The sequence below is a fragment of the Equus asinus genome, chromosome 6 (assembly GCF_041296235.1).
Source record: "Equus asinus isolate D_3611 breed Donkey chromosome 6, EquAss-T2T_v2, whole genome shotgun sequence".
NCBI classification, from domain to species: Eukaryota; Metazoa; Chordata; class Mammalia; order Perissodactyla; family Equidae; genus Equus; species Equus asinus.
This window is the reverse complement of record NC_091795.1, coordinates 14,696,270-14,719,559: the sequence shown is the minus strand read 5'-3', so window position 1 is coordinate 14,719,559 and position 23,290 is coordinate 14,696,270. Positions and strand designations below refer to the sequence as shown.

The 23,290-nt window shown below is 44.6% G+C and overlaps 1 protein-coding gene across 8 annotated transcripts in view; it reads right to left on the bottom strand.

The window, feature by feature from the left end:
• The window catches only part of AFF3 (ALF transcription elongation factor 3), a 573,094-nt gene that overhangs the window by 18,904 nt on the left and 530,900 nt on the right, over nucleotides 1-23,290 (bottom strand). For all 8 annotated transcript variants that reach the window (XM_070511624.1, XM_070511625.1, XM_070511626.1 and 5 more), the window contains 4 exons: nucleotides 19,022-20,122; nucleotides 14,190-14,314; nucleotides 11,280-11,478; nucleotides 8,915-9,036 (listed from right to left, as the gene is read on the bottom strand). In XM_070511624.1, the coding sequence (XP_070367725.1) occupies nucleotides 8,915-9,036; nucleotides 11,280-11,478; nucleotides 14,190-14,314; nucleotides 19,022-20,122 (1,547 nt within the window). The remainder of the gene's footprint in view (nucleotides 1-8,914; nucleotides 9,037-11,279; nucleotides 11,479-14,189; nucleotides 14,315-19,021; nucleotides 20,123-23,290) is intronic.

Here is a 23,290-nt window from a genome sequence, read left to right as displayed (position 1 = left end):
TTTGCTCAAACTTGAAGCACAATTTTAAAACTCTGCTTGATATGGAATCAAGTATTTTTTGCATTTCCAAATTACTGCCTATATGTAAAATGCCACAATTATATTTGTCAAGTTAGCAATTCAAGACACACTCAGTATATGTAGATAGTATACATTTACAGTGATTTTAACACGGTTCCTCAGTGCCTAATTTGTGAATCTGATTTTTTACTCCTTGCTTAAGAAAACAAATGAAAATTCTATTTCATGTGATATTTACACAAAATGATCCCTTTTTAACGTAAAGATTACAAATATACCACATAATAATTGTATGGATATGTATGGGTGAGTACATTTATGTATCCTTATGAAAATAAGTGTCATTTATATGCATAAATGGTACCTAGAGTTGTATGTATCTAGATATGTAATTATTTTAAAGCTTCACAGTGAAAAATGAGAAAAGATAATGGCCGTATGATTCCATTCCAGTTGTAACGAAGTTAATTGTAAAACGATGTCTACCTTGTAACAATACAAACTTGGCTTGTATTCTCTAGAGTTCTGATTAGCTAGCTGGTAAACATTAACAGCAGACATGTGCATTACTAAAGCAATAACCCTGGCCAGCACTGACTCTGCTGGGAGATGAAGGTAATTCATCCAGAGACCGATCTGAGTGTGCGTAGTGACCCCAAGTGACACTAAGCTACTCCTCATACAGTACCTTTAAATGCTTAGTCTGATAGATTTTTAAAAATCTAAATACGTTAGGTGCCATCATCATAAACTTTTTTCTGTAGTATGGGTCTTTATGAAATCAATAAGCTTGACCTATTCATGAATATCCAATATAAGGCAGGACTCCCTGAATGGGAGAGGAGATGTAAGCAGTGATATTAATCACGGACTGTTTAACCTATTGTTCCACGCTTATTTTGAATGCCTTCTTTCAGATTCTAATGGGTCTTTTTCCTTCTTGCAATGTTAGGTAGTCAGTGCATCTTTTTATCCAAAGCAGTAATAGCGATTAGAAAAACGATGCATACGACATTGCAATCCAAAACCATTATCCTCATTTTAATGATTTTAATCAATCAAACAAAGAAACAAACCAGGATCATAGCAAAGAATTAGTTTCAGGTCACAAATCACTGAAGCAAGACAAGGACCTGTTTTTCTGTCTCTTACTTCCCCATGAGATATTGTCAGTACTGTGGGAACACGGGAATATAATATAACTTTTCCAACGCAGAAATGAGGAACATAGTTCCAAGATTTCCTTAATGTGTCTAATTAATTAAACCTGTTGTCTTTGGCTCATTATCCCTTCACTGTTCTTCCTGCCACGCAGGCCTGAAAGCTTCCCCTCATCTTGATGGGTCTTCTTTGGTGGCTGAGGCCTGGGGTTTCCTTCATAGGAAGGCCCTGATCCTACTGGCTCTTCTTTTCTCTAGTTCACCTCCCAGATGTCCACATTTCTTCCACTTGAATGGTTTTTCAGTTGCCTTTACATGGTCGTTTTTCCTTCCGTGTCCACAGATTGACCTTTGAACACATATTGACTGTCAGGTCTTTAATTCCAACTCTGGCAATTTACATTATTTTTGTTGTTGTTTTTGTTTTTTAACGGACTGACTTTATTGTTTAGAGCATTTTTAGATTCTCAGGAAAATTCAGCAGAAAGTACAGAGTTCCCATGTACATCCTGCCCCCACACACGCACAGCCTCCCTCACTGTCAACATCCTCCACCAGAGTGGCACATTTGTTACAACTGATGAACCTACACTGGCACATCATCATCACCCAGAGTCCACAGTTTACATTAGGGGTCACTCTTGTGTTGTACCATAGTGTTGTTCACTCTATGGGTTTTGACAAGTGTATAATGACATGTATCCACTAATGTGATATCATACAGGATAGTTTCACTGCCCTAAAAATCCTCTGCATTATTTTTTGTTTGTCCTTTTGCTGCATGCCCCAAAGCGGAAGACCAGACCCTACCTCTAGTCCAAACCCAGATCAGACTCCTGAGCCTCAGACGGGGTCCCAGAGCCTATTTGTTAAGGAGGGGAGTTCAGGTATCTCTATCCATTTCTCCCCACATTACCAAAAGCTATGAATGCTTCCTCATATACATTCCTTTCTATTCTCAATGACCATATCCACCACCCAAATCTAGGCTTGTGTCACCTCTCTTGGCCTCTAGTTTCACTCCCCTCCAGTCCATCCTGAACTTTAACCCTTGACTAACGTTTGTAAAACATGGCTTTCATTAAATCACCATCCTACTCCCAGACCTAAAATCAGTTTCTAGGGCCTATGAGATCAAATCTCAGTTCAGGTTCCTCAGAATCTCGCCTAACCTTCTTAACCATATCACTTACTCACCAAGGCCCTCAGCCATAGCCAGAGTGGTTTCCTCACTGTCTTATTAACATGCCATCTCTGTCGCAGAAGCTCTGCTCATCTTGTCCCTCCTCCCTGGAACACTCTCCTCTTCGCTCATCCATTAAGCGCTCATTCACTGAGTGCCTACTGGGAGGCAAATGTTTCCTGTCCCTCAAATTCTTGCGCCATGAGGCCTTCCTGGTAACTTTGGTCCAAGCTCATCTCTGTCTTTCCTGATCTCAAATACCATTTCTTGTTTACACTACATTTGTGGGCATTTAATTACCTTCTGAGCTCTACTGGGCTACAGTCATGGCATGTGTGCAACTTTGCAGCTGGTCCATTTTCAGTGGGGACCATGCTCTAGGCCTCTTTGATCTTCCCCATCCTGCAGTTTTAGGCACATGGTAGAAGGTAAATGAATCCCCCTTGAATTCATTTTGTGCTTAGAAGAGAGTAGTGGCTTCTGATGGGCTACAGCATCACAGCCAATGAGCCAGAGAACATCTCCATGGCAACTTGAAATTCTCTACATCATTATCTGCATCACACTCTAGTCTATGAGTTTGGTCATTTTTTTCTCGCCCTGTTTTGTAGACCTTGTCACTAACAGATGATCATTTCAAATGCATTTTCTTTTCGTGAAAGGATTCTCTTGGTGATAAGCTATGCATCATAGTTTTTACTAGTCTTCTAAGTTACCCTGAGGGATGGCAGTGGCTCCTAATTCTTAATACGTGTTCCTTAATCAGTGTTGTTTTTATTTGCAGCATATGAATGTGTTTTTTAAACCTGATATGGAGGCTGAGTCACAAACTCTCACAATAGTGTATGTGGATAAGTAACATCTATTTTCGGACTAGATCACAGCTGCTACAATAGTAACCTGAGACGATGAAAAAAACGTACTATCAGGGGCCATTTACAAACACATTAGTCAGAATCCTCATCTTTGCATGTAATGGAGGGCTCACTACACTGAGCTACTGAAGATTGCTGGATGATTGGCCCATTTTCTCCTTTCAGGTGATTTCCAGTGCCACTCTCCTGGATCAGAACACTATAAAGACAGTGGGACCAATGGGAGGTCACCAAGATGGTCCAGCAGTGCTGTGGATGCATGCTGTCATGCAGGCATCACTCGCACAGCAATGCACAAGTCAGAAGGAAAGTAAAATTGTTGTCCCCATTGGGGCAGTTACAGAATATAACATGGCAAAGGTACAGCAATAAAATCTAATTATCTGAGTGTTCAAACAGATTTTTCATCTAGTTTTCTATTACTTTACATGGAAAACCTAGAGTTTTTGTTTTTCATTTAGATAAGATTCTTCATCACATTGTTCCTCACAGTGATGGTACTTTTATGATGATACATGAACAAAGTTCAATTAAACATCACACATGTAACTAACGGCGGATCTTGGGCTCTTCGGCTCTTCAGAAACCGGGTTTGAGTGATCTAAACCACAGCTTAGCCAAGTGCATCTCTAAGAGCTCTCCGCATCAGTAACAATCTGAGCCCTTGATCCAAACAGACTGTTTTCTTTTTTCTCCTCTCCCTCCCACCACCCCCACCTACAAACACAGGGCCTTAGTCCTGAGCAGCAATGGGGGCTGAGCCACCCTAATGTTTCTTCTGGCACAGAAGCCTTAAAGCAACCTTGCTTTTTGTTCTCCTTTGTGGCTGATCTTGAGCTGAACAGTCTCCCACGGAGAGGCTGGTAGACTTTCTGCAATTCCTGCCTCCGCGCAGCGCCTCCCCTCAGCAGAGGCAGCCTGTTTTGTGAAAACTGGCAGGGACGAGAGCTCAGCGTGTTTGAACAAACAGGCTCCTTGGCACAGCGGAGATCTGGATAATTTTCTTAGGGGAGTTGAAATCCAAATCAGACAACGAGGCAACTGCATACCAAATAACTTCATCATCTGATATCCTGTCAGCTTGTCATCTGATAAGCCCCAGGGGTGTCATTGTGTCCCAAGCTTTGAGGTACTTTCTTCACAAAAAAGAACATGTAAGGAGTTAAGTAATTATTTTTAATGCACTAAGTGGCCACTATTGATGAGGGCACTTCGGGGGTGCTGAGGTTGGCTTTGCGAGGCTTCCTGAGGGAAGCAGGACTGCATCTGGGCAGTGAGGATTCAGATGCAGCTTTTGTCTCCATCACCTTGATGTTGGTGGAGATCCCTAAGTTCCTGGAACCTGGCTTCTAAGAAGCAGAAGCCTTCATTCCCTGTGTCTCTTACAAGCCAGCGGCTCTTGCAGATGACTCTTCCCCTTGGACCACGCATGGAAAACAGCGCGTGCCTTCCAGGACGCACGGGCTAAGCATGGCAGGTTTTCATCATTTAATCAGAAGCAACTTTCTGTTGAAATGGAAACTTATCAACTTGTTGTTCTTCTCTGGGTGCGACATTTAAAATAAAATGATTTTATAAAATGCTTAAAAATGATCCAAGCGCCAAGATTTCAACCAGGCACACCTGAAAGGCTTCGACTCCCATTTCCCCCAAAGCTTAGTTCTTTTTCTTCTTTCTCTGTCTTTGTTTTGGTTAGAACAAAATTTTTTTGTCAGACAAATTTTCCATATAAAGAACATAAAGGCATACTAATGGTTTATGAGGAAAACAGAGAGGTGGGGTCCAGCTTTGAAGATATGGGGGAGGGGAGACCCTCAGGAGAAGAACGACGCCCACGGCAAGCCCCCCACCCTGCTTGGCTGTAATATCACCTACTCAAGGATTTCAATTGGTGTCCTTTGACTAAATCACGCAGCAAGAGATCCGACCTTTTACATACAGGAATCTTCCCATCCTCTATAAAATTAAAATCCTTTTAGCGATGAGACTGCTGAGCATAATCACATTACAAATGCCAAATCCCTCTTCCTTCCCCCTAGGCACATTTCACATGGCGTGGCTGAGGGGGTCTTTTCTCAATGTCGGGAGGTTTAAGTAGCTAGGCTCCAGTTAGTGGTGTCACGGGGACAGGTGGGATGCTTGGCGGTTTGGCTGAATGTGATGATTGTGACTGACTCTCCCTTGTGAAATATGGGCACGAGATAGTAGCTCCTTCTGGAAGCAGCAGGCGGTTCTGGCGCTCGGGGTTCGCTGGCTTCCCAACACAGCAATATGGCTGGTGGGAACGGAGGCTTGGTTTCCCAGCCAAGCATTTCACCACTTAGCTCTGCTCGGGACTTCTATATCGAGGCCTTCACGACACAGTTGTCTCCCGATTTTCCCCAGCCAGTTAACTCCCCGTCACTAATTATGAAACCAAGTAATTCACAACTCATGGCTTTGGACTAATAAGATCAGTTTCAAGGATTTGATTTGAATCAAGTGCTGTCACTCATTGACATAAATTCTTACAGATTTATTTTTTTAAATGAGTTTGGGAATCACACCAGTGTCACCTTAAAACTGTGGCTGTCAAGAAGTGAAGGTTAAATGTCAGGGGAGGAGGTGCAGTCACACTGCCACCCATTTGATGCTCAATTATGCAGAACAGGCTGACCTGGATCACATTTGAAGATAAGCGTTATTCTGTTCAGTTCTGCCTGCTTCCCAAAGGCACAAACTGGTGCCTGTTTAATTGGTAACATCGGAACAGGGGCTTGGAATCCCATGAATTTAAATTTATCTGCATGTAGCTTTCTCATACTCATGGAGAAAGAAAGAAAAAAATGCAGGCATTCCCCCCTGGGAACGTTATTCTAATTCAGCTGGGTTCATTCAACACTTGTTATTGAACGCCCACTGTTGTCTGAATTGCATGTTTATTCAACCATTAATGAGTATTTATAATACAAAAGGATGAGTTTACTTTTTTTAAAAGCTACATGATGTGGCTTTAAAAATTAACTGACAGTATGGCATCTGTTACTTTTTGGATCACTGTAACTGGATTTCCATCAACTCTAAATTACTCTGCTGCTAATTCTCTAGTTCTTTCTCCTCTTCTCCTGGTGGCCTCTCTTTGGTTATTTCACTGCTTGTTGATACCTTCAGTGAGGAGAACTCAAGGAAAGAGACAGGAGCCAGGCCATCATCTGTCAATAAGGCTGCTGGGGGTGTGTGTGTGGGGGGCAGGGGGGAGCTGAACACAGCAGGTGCAGGAGGAGGCTGAAGTTTCATGGTCCCAGGGAACCTTCCTGGGGAGGTCACCCATGTGTCTCTTTCTCCCCTGAATTAATGACTGGGAATTAATTAATCATATATCCTAGCTCCTGCCACTGTACCGGGTGCTTAGTAAGTACCAAGCATGATGAAACCCGAGAGACATTTTACACAATTTTACGTGATTTCCTAGAGCACTGATCTCTTCAGGGACACATTTTTATTGTTTAAAGGAAGAGACAATGCCTATTTTTGCTTTTCAAGCTTGAAGAATCTTCCCAAGACTTTCTCAGTTCAGTGGTTGAGTGGCTGTTTGAGTTGGATGTTCATTTTACTGTTATGGATTTCATATCAATTGGGAGACATGGCAATTGGAATGCGACATCCATGCCTCCATATGATGGATATGTAAGAGTGCTTTTTTAATCTATTATATCTATATCCATAAAAGGAGAAACAGTTTTATTGTAGCTGTCAGGCAGAAAAATTACCCATATTGCTAATGGGAAGAACGAATGATAACAGCCTCTTCGTTGATACAAATAGTGACAAAATTATATCAGCTGCAGCCCCAGCAGATTGAGAAACATTTCCTATTGTAAATAGTCCAAGAAACTGCAGATCGAAGTATAACCATTTAGTTGTTGCTGTTTTTGACCTAGTTTTCTGGTCCATACATTGGAAAATTCCTTACATTTTAATTTTCCATACGTGCGCATGTTGAAATACCCTGCCCTTAACATCACCCACTGGAAACGTTTGATGTTTTGAGCACCTTCACGTCTAATGCACATTCTGTTTGATCCTGTTGTTAGGTTATGATTTCTGAATGCAAATTTCCATACGGTCCTTAAACACAATTCTATTTTTACAAATGTTTTGTTAAAGCTCATGTGAACCATTTACACTACCAAACCCTAGTTACATATGTAGTTGATCAACTGACTGTACTCCCATTATACACCCCCCCACCCCGGGGATTAATTACCACCTCCCTTGCTGCTTAGCCAGGGCAATGGAGAAGAAGAGAGGAAGGCGAGGTGGCGAGGGCCAGGAGGAGAGTGTGCGTGGGCCAGGCAGCTGCAGCAGCCATGGAAGGGGAGAGAAACACATGTCCTCCTGGGCCAGTCAAACTTTTGTAAATCCAATTATCTCGGAATGTGTTCAGTAAGTGAAACAAACCAACCAAAAATGTGGATTTGGTTTTCAGCCTCAAAATCCTGTGTGCTAATTAGCTACGGAAGTCCAAACAACACTTGAGGACCACAACTTGGTATTCTCATTTCTCAGAGAAGTCTACAGAGATGAATAAACGGACCTTGTCTATACTCCGGGTGAGTTAGGACTGGAGAAGAGGATGGGAGGGAGATGAGGATGGAAGAGTCATCTGTCCCTCCCAGTGCTTTCATTAATTCTCCAGATGATCATCACCCTGAGGAGAGGCCGTCTCACTGGATCTTAGGAGAGCCCCGGGGGGCCGGTGTCATAACTGTCATTTTTCTGATGAGGAATCTGGGACTTGGAGACGTTTAGCACTCTTTAATTATCCGACCTTGGGTGGGTTAGTGGTTCACAGTCTGTCCTCTCAGGCAGCCTATAAGCAATCAGAGGGTGGGATCGCTCACTGTGGCACACGGCTCCACCCCAGGATTTAATGGAGCGCCTCACACAGACATGTATTGGACGCTCGTTGAACAGCTAAAGTTGAAAACAGACTTCAACTGAACTCCTGAAACCCTGTCTTCTGCTTTCCAGCCTTGTCCTTGATACATATTTTTTCCCTAAGAACCTAAATAATTTTCAGTATCCTTTTATCATTTCTCATTTGTCATTTTCAGCATCTCAAGAACATTCCGGGATGTTATTTTTATTCATCTTCTTCTCTTATTTCTCCTCCTTTTAAACTGATGCTGGGAATGGAAGTGATACTTGGGTTTCAGCGAAGGGATTGGGTGAAGGATCACAGGATATTTTTTTCTGCATAAGAACTGTTTACACTGTTATGGAGAACATAGCAGTTTAGAGGAAAAAAGCTTTCAGGAGTGAATTACTATTATTCTTTGCTTGTTATAATTTACAAAAACAAAAATGCCTCTCTTTCTGGTAGCACACAACCGCCAACAGCCCCAAATACAGGTGCTTAGAAACGTTAAGATTCGTTACTGCCATTTGCCTTAGCTTTCTGACATTCTGGATACAACCTCATTAGCTCTGGTTGTTCTGTCTGTTCAAAAATTCCACCCAGGACTCAGGGGTCCATTCAAAATTGAGCTCTAAATCCCTTTGAGAGGGCAATTTAACTGACCAAGTCACATGGCAGAAATGGCTACACTGTAAATTAGACGCATGTAACCCATCTACCTGTGGAGTTTCCATTTATTTACCTTGCCCTCCCCATATCCACAGTCCACACTCACATATCATCGAAGACCAGTTTCTGCCTCTTGCAGTCCCTGTGGCCGTTGGAGCCTGGAGACCACGGCTCTGTCTGTGGCCGTGACTTGTGGAGAACGTTTTCGGAATTGTTGTGAGCGGCTTTCTAAACAACAAACAACACACCAGTCTTTGAGAAACTTGCTACCTGGCTGAAAGAGCAACCCATTAAAGAGAGTATCTTGTGTTCTATGTTCCATGTTAGAACTGATGGTACTTTTTGGTTAAATAAAGAAGAAGAAATACGTGCATTTCAGGTCTCAAGTTGAGGGCTTTTACGTATGATGTCAAATGTCATTCTTACAACAGCATCGAAAGGGAAGTCCTAGTATGCCCACTCTCACAGATCCAGAAACTGAGTTCTGGTGAGATTAAGTCACTTTCCCAAGCTCACATAACTACTGTGAGTGGAGGCTCAAGCTTAGAACTCAGGTGCTTAACTTATCCCAGTCGGCTAGACGGGTGGTTCTGCAAGTTGACCCTGCAGCAGAGTCATCTGGGGGCTGGTCAACACACACACAGCTGGGCCCCACCTCTAGAGTTTCTGATTTGGCAGGTCTGAGCTAGGGCCTGAGATCAGGCATTGCTAACAGTTTCAGGGGATGCTGATCTGGGAACCAAACTTTCAGAACCACCGAGCTGCCATCATCCCTCGCAACAGAGAAGTCATTCAGGTTACAAATTGGCTGGTTCTCATGAGCTGTCTGCGAAGAATAGGAGAAGCCAGATAAAATGTGTTTTAAAAAGGAACACTATTGATCTGTGGAAAAATTAAAAAATCCTATTTCCTGGAGATACAAATATTACAGAGCACCTGTTGTGTGCTAAACACATGGATTGTAAAACAACTGTCTGGTTATGAAATTCCAGTTGATTCCTCCGAGGTGATTAAAATGGAGTGTACACAAATGCTTCTTTAACTACAAGTGATTTTCTGCGTAGATCAAGCCTCTTTGTCATAAGAGCCCCTAGGACTCCATGCGTTTCCTTTTGGGCGCATGGTGGTTGATTACGGGATGTGAGCCCTTGTCGAAGCCACTCTCCCCAGCTAGCCTGTAAGTTTCACGCAGGCATAGACTGCATCTCTTAGATCATCATCGCATCTCTGTAGCTTAGCATAGTGCCTGGCACACAGTCAGTACCTGATCAATAAACCTCTGTTCAGTGAAAGGATAACTAAATAAGTCTGCCATTGGTTTACGATTCTCTGCACGTCATAGCTGCTTGTGATATAAGGATCTAGAAGCAAAGAAAAATTTGTTGTTTTTAAATTGGAATTGGTAGCTTTTTATTTCAGGTTTTTCTAATAGGTCTTCTCAGACTTTTTTAGCCTATAATTAAAGATAATTGCTCCCAAATGAGGGTGCATAAGTGGGTTAATTTCCTGATGATATAATAAGATTTAGGCTCTTGCAGGACCTTCTACCAACTTTACCTCTTTAATTCATGAAATAAATCCTGGCCCCTACCTTTCTTTGCCGAGCCCTATACTCATGTCTCATCTCCCCCTGCCTCACAAGCCCTGCTGGCTTTGACAGGCGCCGTGACCCGGGAGAACTCAGTGGGGAGAGTTTAGAATTAAATAGTGCATCCCAGAGGATGCATGGTCCAGGGCCACCAGCTGTTAGACAGAGGGTGGCGGTAAAGTGGAACTAACAGGTAGAGTTAGTTGCATAGGTGTCCCATGTCCCTAAGGTGTTGGATTCTTTAGATGATATTGTCTCATTTAAAACTTATCAATACCATTTTGCAAATGAAACAGGCTCAGAGAAATTAAGCAACTGGCCCAAGGTCACAGGCAACTAAGATATGAGGCTAGATGGACTGTGGACTCAAGTCCCCAGAGGAGTGCAGGGGACTGGAATCCCCACTGAAAAGGTCGCTGCAAGAGGGGTGGTGGCGAGAGTCCGCATCCTGTGGCTGCTACACTGGTCACCAAGGGCGGAGTGGGAGCCCTGCAATCCTGGGGTTTCCAGCCCAGATCTAAGTCTATCCTGGGGCAAGGAGTCTTTTCAAATGAAAAGGTTGGTTGCTCCCAAACTCCCAATTTACTTGGTCCTGGGATAGTATTACTGTGGGGCTGTTTCTCTTCAGAATGGGAAATGAAATCCTACAAAGAGGCTTCCTAACAGAAGAGTAAGATGCCTCCTCCGGTTTCTCCTCCGGCAGCTCTCCGTGGGGAGAGGTGAGGGGGCGCCTCCTTTGCCAGGTCTTCCCAGAGCTGAGCATTCAGCGATTCTGTGTGGGACCTCAAGCATGTGCTCAGACTCCTGGGCTAAGGGCAGATAGGGTACAGGGGTGTGCTAATTTCCTGCTCATTTATTTGGGAAAGGAAGACTATCAACATACCGTGAGGTCTCCGGCATGAGGCTGTGGCTGGTTCTCCGTCTTATGCTTTTTGTTGGAGGAGGAAGTGAACAGCCCATTGCTGGTGGATCTGCTGGAAGAAGTGAAGTCCTCGCTGGAGTGTTTGTGCCTGGATGCGTCGGAGAGGGGTGAGATGGGCGACCGGAGCGTTTTTTCATTTTTATTTATTGGTATTGCCAAGCTGAAAAAGGAAATCACAGTAATGGAATGTCACACAGTCAGCACAGGGAAAGGTAAATGTTTTATATATGATCCAAACCGCCCATTTAAAACCTGCTGGTAGGAAGACGTTTATGGGGAATTATTATACCACGAAACAATTTTATGGCATCAGGACCCTAACAATCAATAAGCAAATTTCACTCGTCGTTTCTTTGCTCGTCCTATCAGGATGAATCGTAATTCTGGAGTTAAATGACTAAGAATAATAAGACTTTGATTTTCAGAGTTCTTCATCCAAGGATCCCAAAATACACAACAAACAACTTACTGCTTTCCTAACAAGCGTAACCAGCAAGTGATGGGAAAGTCAATCAAATGATATATAACTTCTCCACTTCTGATTGGACTTTTGCTAACACCTGAGTTGAACTAATTATTATATGGAGAATAGCAGAATCACAGAATAACCTGCAAAGCATGAAGCCCACTTTCAGTTGTTAGGTTTCTGAGCTAACCAGGTGTTGATCAGAATAAAGACAGAACAGAAAACTGTCCTAGAAGTTACATTTTCTCATTCCTGGCTTCTTACTTTACCTTCAGAACTACTGTCTATGCCTGAATATAACTCCCCTCAAAACTATCCATCAGAGAAGGGAGTCACTTATATTCGAGGGTTTGCAATGTATATTATATTGATAGGGCTCTCTCCATTACCTTACTTTGAAAAAATAAAAAAAAAAGCAATTGGGGGAAGACCCATTAGCCTGAAATAAAGTCAATCACTGCTAACTTGGGATGCTTATAGAAGTCACCTGATAGAGTCAGTTAAAAAAGGTAAATCCATTTAACAAACATTTAGTATACAGGCCTCTACAACAAATGATAAAGGCAAGCTTCTTAATGTTATGCAAATAGAGACGGGTAGGGATAGAGCGCCTGGTGATAGACCTCTGGTTCGAAAAGCACAGTGCTTCTGACAACTCACAAGTGAGATGTGTTCTGGAAAACTGCCTCGGTGAACCAAAAGGGCTCAGCTGGTGATGATGAAGACACTGATGTTGAAGACGAAGTGAACAGTCTGAATATGTGTTTCTTGACATGTGAGTGAAAAAAGTCATATTTCTAAGTCTATTATTTTACATAAATGTGATTTTAAATGTCAAAATTAAATTATTACATTAAATACTGTCATGGACATATGATTATTTCTTCTTCCTCTTTATAAATTTATATATTCAAGTTGCTCAAAGAAACTTTCCTTGGTTCTTCTCTTTGGCATCTTATCTATGGGACTGTCTTATCACACCGGTAAAACTTGAAGGCAGTAATCACAATTCCAGAGGTACACAGACCACCTTTCCTAGAAAGACCTCCGAGCACTTTCATATGCATTGTGTCACTACTTAACATAAATAAAAGTGTCAGAGCTAGCAGGCTCTGCCAGGCCAAGGCTCTAAAGCAAGAGTATTTATTCTGGGGTGCATGCACCTGGGTGGAGGAAAGGTACATCTTCATTTCCATTAACCTCTCATTGAAATCGAACAGTTCCTTCAATTGTGAATGAAGGCAAGAAACCAGAGTAGTGGTTTAGCAATACCTGTGACTGTTGTCACCAATAGAAATCAGACATTTTCATGTCATGTTACAGTTATTGCGGACATTCTGAAATATGGTTTATAGTCATCACTACTTAGACATTATGGTAGTTACTGAATCTGCTAGAAAGGTTATTTAATGCCTCAACAAAGGAGCACATATATAACTATATCACACATTTAAAGATATTTTGGGTCCACATTTTCCGCGTGCACATTTTCCCGATGTTTGGGGACACAGAGGACGTGGACCAGACCAACTTGCATGTGCGGCCCTCCTTCCTGCTCAGACCTTCCAGAGCCTTGCCCTCCTTCTCAAGGTGATTCTGACACAGCAGCAGGCCTGTGCCTGTGTGCCCTCGCTCTGCAATTTCCTTTCCGAGTTTTAGTACTGCTCTACATCTTTTCCTAACCTTTCAGTTTACATTTTTATGTGTTGTGCTGAAACATTAATCTCCCCTTAAAAATTCTATGTACACAGCCAGGGAGAGTGAAGAGTGTCTGAGCAGAGGAAAAGTGCTTTCCGAGCTGTCGCGTTTCTAAATGGAAAGAGCTTCTATGACTGATGATAAGCTACTTGCTTATAATAAATATCTGGGACCTTGCCTTGCTAGAAAGCCATTTGTCACTGCAGGGATTCAGGGCAATGTGGGTCTGTCTGGAACCCTTTAGAGGATGAGTGGGTGGCCATTTAACCTTGGAGACACAGATCCTGTCTTAACACAACAATTTCCGTCTATATCCAAGAGCTTTAGGTGTGTCATGTGGAGATTCTGCTCAAAGTTTACCTTTCTTCATCCATGTAATAAGCATAGTGTTTTACGGGTTTAGCGGCTATTAAAATAATGGTTGAAAATTCACTTATTAAGTTTTCAGAGGGAAAGGTGTGTCTTTGGGAGTGCAGAACTGTGTGTAACTCGTAAGCGGTCTTTTGTTACAAAGAAGTACTTACACCTCACTGGAGCTGTGAGAGGAGGCACACCTTAGGCCTAATTATTAGCCTTGGGGTAAACCACGAGAAGCCAATAGGGAGACCCAGGCCAGAGCAGTCTAAAAAATCTGACTCTCCCCAGTAAGGCACGTGACTTTCAGACCCAGCGAGCCCTCCAGCTCACCTTCCAGGGAACACGCATACCTGTTGATGCTCATGTTGCAGTGGTTTGCAGACAAAGCACTGTTGGCCGAGGCGGTCTGTCGTGAAGAGCTCTCCTTCTCTCCCTGGGCCTTTTTGATCTCCCGGTAGTCGTCTTCGTTGTCACACTGCATGGAAATAGGTGAAAACCAGTCAGCTTTGAATTTCAAGAGACCACGCCGAGCTCCGTCACCAACCTCCACAGAGCAAGGCCTCGCGGAGCCCTGCTCACTCGGCTTCTCTGGAGAGCATCTGAGCAGCAATGTGGTTGTGGCATTCTCGCCCTGGCCTAGGTTCCCTGTCAGCTCCTCAACAAACAAGGATGAAACTTGTCAGTTTTACTATTGACAGTTTATTGAGAGGAAAAGCATGACACCATGATCAAAATTTGGGAGGGAACATTGTAGATGATGAAAGCTGCTCTGCCATCAACAGGGAGAGATACGGCCCTCTAGAGAAGACCTGTTCTGAATTCACATTGTGGCTTCAGCATCTCCCATTTTCATATTTCTTGGTATCTGAATAAAGTACAACAACCTATTCTGGGCTTAAGGCCATAAGGGAAGTGACAAGCTTGGTCCTTTCTTTTGAAATTCATGGCTTTTATGAATTTCAAGCAAAGGTTCTTACCTCTTGGTGTCTTACTTCTAGTTAACAATTACTATCCCATGACATCTTAGAACCCTCAAACTCCCTTTTTATAAAACAGTACTTTGGATTCTTGTTTCCATGATTGTGTTTAACTTTAGACGTGTCTTAGGGTGCAATACAAATACACTCAACAAAGTTCCGTTTTTGGTGAGATAGCAGGAATGCAGTAATGGTATATTCAGGGCTCTCAGCAGTGTTTTCCAGGAGACAAGCACCGGCACCAAAGACAGAAAGACTTTAACCTTCTATCTCTAGCTAGGATTGCCACACAGCCTCTGTCACAAGGATCCCAGACATTCACACTGAAATAGTGCCCCCGAAGAGGGCCCAAACCAAAGCTCTGAATCCGCAGTTGTCGGCTCCAGGGCTCCAGCAGGGCTGGACTCTGCACCCTTGGCAGCCAAGTCTGTGGTGTCCCACCTGCCGCACCCAGTCCTGGGGTTGTAACGCCCCAGATGCTGAGTAAAGAGTGCTACCAAAATGTTCTCTCACTTCTCTGTGTCTGTGTTTAACGATGATTCATTAGATTTTTATGAGGAGAGCTGGGTGTCAGGCTTAGCATAAATGAAGTTTCATAAGTTAAAATTAAAAAGGCCATGAATAATGAAATTATTTAAATACAGAATATTATGGACTTTATAGGTATGACTTTCTGTGCATCTCTATGTATGCTTATATAGCTATATGTATTTCCAACCTATACGCTTATCAATTTCTATCCCTGTGTATTTCTTATATACCTATGTATCTTTCTCTTTCTTTCCATCAGTCTATCCATTTACCCATCAATCCAACAAGAAATGAGGAGAGCAGGGTATGCAGAGGAAAACAAGAGGAAAGAGGGGTAGGGAAGTAGGGTGCTAACCCGATTATTGAATTATATTGTCTGAACCTGACAACACCCTGGCAAAGACATCACCATTTTACAAATGAAGAAACAGAAGTACAGAGAAGGTAAGGTCACCTCACTGAGGTCACCCAGGAGGCCACGGCTGACTACACAATTTGCAAAATTCAGTGCAAAATAAAAGTGCTGGGCCCCTTGTTCAAAAAGAAAGGAAAGATCCTTGACATCAGTCTTGGTGATGATTTTTTGGATTTGACACCAAAAGCAAAGGAAACAAAAGCAAAAATAAACAAGTGGGACATCAAACCAAAAAGCTTGTACATAGCAAAAGAAACATCAACAAAATGAAAAGGCAACCTACCGAATGGGAGAAAATATTTGCAAATCATATATCTGATAAGGGGCTAATATCCAAAATATATAAAGGACTCATACAACTCAATAGCAAAAAAACCAAACAATCTGATTAAAAATTGGGCAGAGGATCTGAATAGACATTTTCCCAAAGAAGACATACAGATGGCCATCAGATACATGAAAAGATGCTCAACATGACTAACCATCAGGGAAACGCAAATCAAGACCACAATGAGCTATCACCTCACGCCTGTGAGAATGGCTACTATCAAAAAGATGAGATAACAAGTGTTGGTGAGGTTGTGGAGAAATGGGAACCCTTGTGCACTGTTGGTGGGAAAGTAAATTGGTTCAGTCACTACAGAAAACAGTATAGAGGCTCCTCAAAAAATTAAAAACAGAAATACCATGTGATCCAGCACTTCCACATCTGGGTATTTATCAAAAGGAAACAAAAAGACTAATTTGAAAAGATATATGAAACTTTCATGTTCACTGCAGCATTATTTACAATAGCCAAGATACGGAAACGAGCTAAATGTCCATTGATGGATAAATAGAAAAAGAAAATGTGATATATGTGTACTACGGAATATTATTCAGCCATAAAAAGAATGAAATCTTGCAATTTGCAACAACATGGATGGACCTTGAGGGCCTTATGTTAAGTGAAATAAGTCAGACAGAAAAAGATAAATATTGTATGATCTCACTTGTATGTGTAATCTAAAAACAAAAAACTCCTTGAATTTATGTACATAGAGAAGAGATTGGTGGTTGCCTGAGGCGGGGGGTGGGGGGTGGGGGGCGGGGGGTGGGTGAAGGGCGTCAAAAAGTACAAATTTCCAGTCATAAAATAAATAAGTTACGGAAGTGTGACGTACAGCATGGTGACTATAATTAATACTATACCGCATATTTGAAAATAGCTAGGAAAGTGGATCTTTAAAGTTCTCATGACAAGAAAAAAACATCCTAACTATGTACAGTGATGGATGTTAACTGGACTTACTGTGGTGATCATTTTGCAATATATACAAATATTGAATTATTACCTTGTGCACCTGAAACTAAAATAATGTTATGTCAACTATACTTCAAAAATAAAAAAAGAGCAGTAAAAGAGTAATGTTACAAAGTACTAAAGTAGAATACATTTTCCTGTCTATCAAGTCTCTCTTTTGACCCGTCATGGTGGTGTTTATTTGCTACTTCATATTGTGCTCCTTGAGGCATGGGAACACATGGGGGGGCCATGTGTAGACTCTCAAGTCGCTGGGACCTGTCCTGCAAATGGGCGCGTGCACAAGGCCCACCAACAGAGGGTGTCCAGTGCCCACCAATGTGTGACCCAGGAGTCCAGGAGTGAGGATGTCCAGTCAGGCATTTCCCTTTCTAAGGCCCACCACCCAAGCCAAGGCGAACCAGCAACCCCTAAGGGCTTGCAGTCTCCCCTCCCAGACCCCACAAGCTTGGGTGAGATGCTGATCCTGACCCCGACCCCCACTGTGCCTGCCCCTTGGTTCCTGGGGGCCAACGGCAGCAGCACTGGTCCCTGGAAGGAGACAAGGAGGGGGAGGTGGCACAGGGCCAGGAGTGCAGAGGGGCCAAAGGGCAGGCAGAACGTGTCTTGGGGAAACAGGCAGGAGGCGGGACCACAGGTGAGTCAAAGCTCCACCTGCCCAGTGCATGCTCTCCTGTCCCATCACACTTCACTTACAAAACACAAATTCAAAGGTAAAATGAAGAGTTTCAAGATGGCAACCAGGAGAGTCAAACTCCAAGCAGGGGCCCTGTGGGGAATGTACCACACAACCGTCAGGCTGACTTATGGAGAGACCCTGGAACCAGACAGCCTGGGTTCATTCCTGGCTCTGTCCCTTACCACCTATGTGAACCGGGGACAAGACACTTTAGGCTCTCTGAGCCTCAGTTTCCTTGTCTGTAAAATGGGCATGACAATAATATTTGCCTCATAAAGCTGTAAGGACTAAACGATTTAACATGTTTAAAGTGCTAAGAAGAGCATCCCTTATGGGGACATTATATACGTACTAACTGTTGTTAATGATTTCGTCCTAGATTTGGAACCATCCATGATTACTGCAATCTTTGGTTTGTCACCCATTGTGACATTCCACCGTGGTCCAAGTTACTTTTGAAGATACAGTAACAGGAGGGGATGAAAATCCTCAAAATTGGCTTTAATTTATGATCAAGTTATTCCCATGCTCAAATCTTCACAGACTGCTGAGCATTGGGTCTGCTTCCGGACGCCCCATCCTGGAGCTGCCTTTCTCACTGCCACGCCTCCCCTGTTCACCCTGTTCCCTTTTGGTGCCTCTTCCATCTCTGCCCCTCTGATTACTCAAATGCCCCTCTTCCTCGGGGCACTGTTCTCAGCCCCTCTCCACACACTTCTCCTCGATCAACAGCTGCGGGCTGTGATGCTGCAGTCTGGTGTTCCTCTCCCAGCACCCCCTCCACCCCCTGCCCGGCATCGGGTACTTCCATATTCATGCTTCACCTGGGTCACAGCCTTAAACTCTATGAGGCTGCCAGCTTCTTAGGTCAATGAATGATCCCACCATCAATGTCACTCCATCTTTTGCAGCAAAGAACGGCATTCACGACGCGTTTAGCTTTTCTACAGGCCCCCATCCAGCTGGCCTCTGCACACACCCGATAGAGATTTCTTGTATACGTACTTCAACACGCAGTGGGACAGCACTTAATTACCAGTAGCTCTAAAAGGGGAATAATAACAGTACTCCCCTCATTCGGTGGTTCTAAGGACATAGCTGCGTTAATATATGTCAAGTACTTCCAACAGTACCCGGCATGTATACGGTGCTATAGGAAGTTCCGTTGAGTAAGGACACCTGCACACCGCAGACGGCAGCCTGCCTGTGCTCCACCACCTGCCCACAGGTTCCAGGAAAGCCCTCCCTTCCGGCCACGCGCTCAGCCCCAGGCCTACCTTGCGTTTCCTCTTGGATTTTGGCAAGGCCTTTTCGGCAGGGGTGTCGGACGTGTGGCTTGGCGGTGCGCTCTCAGAGTCCTTGGATGCAGGGGCGCTCAAGACCCCCGGTTCCTGGGGCAGGTGTTCCGGGATCCTGGACAGGAGGGTCAGGTCAATTTTGACCCAGAGAGACCTGACCTCATCACTGTCCTTCAGCGGGGAGAGAAGTTCGTTCCGGCCGAAGGGGACGAGCGTGTAGAACTGCTCCTCCAGCTCCTTGGCGATGTCACTGGTGGTCCTGGCGTTGATGGAGCCCACGGCGGCCCGGGGGCCGCCGCCGCTGCTGACGCTGTTGGCAGCCTCCTTCAGCCTCTGGTCACTCCCGGAGGAGGCGGCGGCGGCCACGGCCTGCGCTTTGGACAGAGGGTACTCCTCCTGCTCCGACTCCAGGTCCGAGTCCGAGGAGGAGGACGAAGACGACGACTCTGTCTCAATGAACTCCTTGGATTTGGGCACGATCCTGCTCAGCCCCCGCGTGCGCCGCTTCTCGCAGGTCACCGAGGCGCGCAGCTCCTTGCGGTGGCTGGTTCTGCTGTTGCCGCAGGGCCTGGCTTTGGGGGGCTCGGGAGGAGTCACCACGCTCGCCCCCAGGGCGTCCGCGGCTGCGGGCTCCTCGGGCCGGTGGCAGGTGGCGCCGTCGCCGGCGGAGGTCCTCTCGGTGCGCCTGGTGGGCTTCTTGCCCCCAGACCTCCGGGCGGGCGCGGGCGCGCTCTCGGCGGGCGCACCGGGCACCGCGGGTGGGGGCGCGGCTGCGGTCACGGGCACGGCCACGGCCGCGGGCGGGGACTTCTGCTTCACCCCTTTACTCCCCGGGGCCTTGTTCGCTGTCCTGGGCCTCTGCTCCTCCTTGCAGGCGCTCTTGATGTCCTTCTCTCTCAGGCTGGCTTGGCAAACGTCGGGGAGTTTCCCACAGTCCTGCGCGTCGTCCTTCACCGGGGTGTAGTACTGATTGCCCTCTGGCCCGTGGCTTTCATTTTGGATCAGAATGGGCGGCTTGTGAGGATTAACTTTGTTTAGCCATTTATCCAGCTGCCACTTGTTAGAGGACGCTGGTTCAGCCTAAAAGCAGAAAACCAGCAACAACAAAACATCTTTTATTACCGACTCACTTAAAAGGGGCCTGGCTGTTTTTATCTTCACTGAACTCCTCTAGGCGTATGAGCAGAAACGAATCAGCTGGAAGCAAAAGGAAAAAGGAAGCAGTGGGTATGTGTAGCTGTCAGCTGGCACACAGGACGCAGGGGTGGTGTCCCTCTCCTGTCCCAGGGCACTTGCAGGTCAGTGCAACAGTTTGGGGCCTATTTGGAAAAATAAGAGGATAGCACTGTGTTTCATTAGAACCCATTTCTAGCAGTTTTGAGTTTTATACAATGTATACTTTTCATAATTATACCTACATAAACTTGAGATTCCACAAAGGTTAACTGGGGAATAGTTTGGAGGCCCTGAGTCTTTAACCACTCATGTTTTGTAAGACTTAAAATTTGGGGGGAAATTAGAAGAGGGATCTAAGTGGAACCTATAATCCCAAAGAATTAACAAAAAATTATATGATGAAGGCAAGTGGGGCATAGTTATTTAATAGAAGAAGCAATAACTTTGGGACACTGCTTGTTTAGAGGTCTGGAACTCCTATTTCAAGGGGACGGGTGTGTGCCCTATATGGTTTGGCAGTTGACTTGGTTAGTCCATCCTCAACCTGCTTTCATCCCACTTTGCCAGAAATGTTTCAGACATGGAGGTGATGATGGAAACCCTTCCAGCAAGCTATTTTGCTAACTTAGAGCAAATCATGCATATTACAGGTTTTAAGCTCTGCCCCATAGATTGGTTCCAGGGGGTCAAGGAGTGCCCTGAAACAGGATGTCATGTAGAAGCATTTTTCTGGGAGAGGCCCAGAGTTCTCATTCAAGTCTCTAGTGATCTATGTCTCATAAAAAGGTTAAGAACTGATGACTTTATACAGAGTAAATACTGTTGATATCTAATAAAAGTCCATTTATGCAGCATCTATGATTATTAATAGAACAGAGGTGTACTTATCTAAGTATAGAAAATATTTTGAATGATTAAGGTGACATATTTTTCTTTCCCTACGGCCTCCCATCCTCTGAATTCGTGGCATCTGTTGTTTCCACATGAGACTAGATTCCCGCCTAGAATAAAGAAGACAATGCTTAGCTTTGCGTTTCAAACTTGATTGGTTGCAGTCCAGAACATGTCAGGCTCCCTTGTAGGAGAAAAACACTTTTTAAAACATAATAATTCCCGAAAGCTTGCTTTTATGTGTCAAGATTTGCTTTTCAGTAGTGAGGTCCATATGAGGAGCAGAGGTTGGCGCACAACCACATGCAGCAAGGACGTGAGGGGAGCGAAGAGAGGGCAGCATCTTAGGCACAAGGGTCCTGGCTGAGTCTGCAGGAGTTCGGGGCATAGCTCAGGGAGGTGGGAAGTCTCTAATGAGCCAGAGGGGCTTGAGACCAAGAGAAGAGGACACAGAATGTGGGGACCAGGCACTAGAGCCATGGCAGGGACCATGGACATCCTGCTGGTTCCCCCCAAACAGATGAGACCAACTGCACTCCAGGGAACACCAGCACAGGGTGGCCAGTGACTGGGAAGGACAAGCGACCTTTCAGTGGAGGCCAGCATGAGGCTCCGAGGCCCTTCCCCTAGGGATGTGAGGATGGAGAGGCCTCACCCCGGGACACAGGTGTGGGAGGAGAAAGCCTCAGGGCCCTGCTAGGGAGTCTGGTCTTTGACTTGACCTTTTGCTTGTTTGTTTTCATGCATTAAAAGGAGCAGGGCTCCAGAGCAAGATGCAAAAGAACAAAAATATGTATCTTTTTTGTGCCTCTGAGTTGTTATCTGTAAATTCTGACCTCGCTTTATTTTGGCTTCTCCAGAGAAAGGGAACGCATGAAACCTGAAGAGCACCCCAGCACTTACTGCAGTAGCAGAAGCATGCAACAGAGACAGTGGGACAGCAGGACTCCCAACAGCTTCCTTGCTAAGGGGAAGCTGAGTGTGGCTGAGAGCTACTTTGGAGGGAAACAATGTATGACTTCTGATATTATCTCCTCCCTGCCCCCATTTCTCACTATGTGACCACTACAAGTCACTGACTTCTGTGCCTCAGCTTCCCTAGACAAATGGGGCACAGTAAATATGAATGGATGCTGAAGGGGCCTCTTGCAGAAAGGGTACACATGTTGGGAGAGGGCGCACACATTTGTGGCAGAGCACACCACCTGCCCTGGCCCTACCATCCTGTTTAACACTACCTCTCCCTCATGCCCACCGTCCTGAGCCTTCCACAGCTCACAGCTCTTATGCGAGAGAACACAGGCGTGTGCCTGGAGCCAAACACAGCTGCACACGGGGAGACTCGCACTAAAGCTTCCTGATGGGAGCATTAATAGTGCAGGGGAGAATTTAATAAATTTAGTACGGGCCCATTGCCTGATGTGCTTGAGGGTCATTTTTTCTGCACTTCCCAGCTGAAGAAATCAGTCTGAAGTACCATTTTCAACACATCGCTAAATCACACTCCCTTTCTCAAGGATCTACAAGGACCTCCTACTGCCTCTCCAACGAAGTCTGAATTCCTCAGGCTGCTGTTCGAGGGCATCCATCATCTTACAGTCATCTTTCATTGCCGCAACAGCTACAATGTGCCTCCCACTTTACAAATATCATCTAGCTTAATCCGTACAGATAGGAAATATTATCACCCCTAATCTGTAGATGAGGCTCAGAGAGGTTAAGTGACCTGTCTAAAGCTGCAGTGCTACCAGGCACTACCAAGACTAGATCCTTATTTGTCGAGGTTTAAAGACCAAATTCTCTCCCCTGCTGCTTTGCCCAACCTCCCAGTACGCTCCGGTGGAGCCTCATGACAGGAAGATCTCATTCTTTTGAGAAATGTTGGTGTTCAACCTAAAATGATAGAATTAGATTTGATTTTTGGAGAATACCACTAACTCTCCAAGCAATACCTGTGGCCCTCTATTATCCTCAACTGCATAGGCTTTTGATGTTCATGTTTGTTTCACATGTATATGTCTTGTGTCTTCAACAAAGTCAAACACCTCTCTCAGGCAGGGGCCAGGTCGCTGTTTCTTTGTATCCCTTGCAGTGTCTGTAATAGGTTAGGAAGACAGACTGCTATGACTCTCCTCCTGATAAGAACTCACAATGGGCTGTCACTCAAATTGTATCATTTAT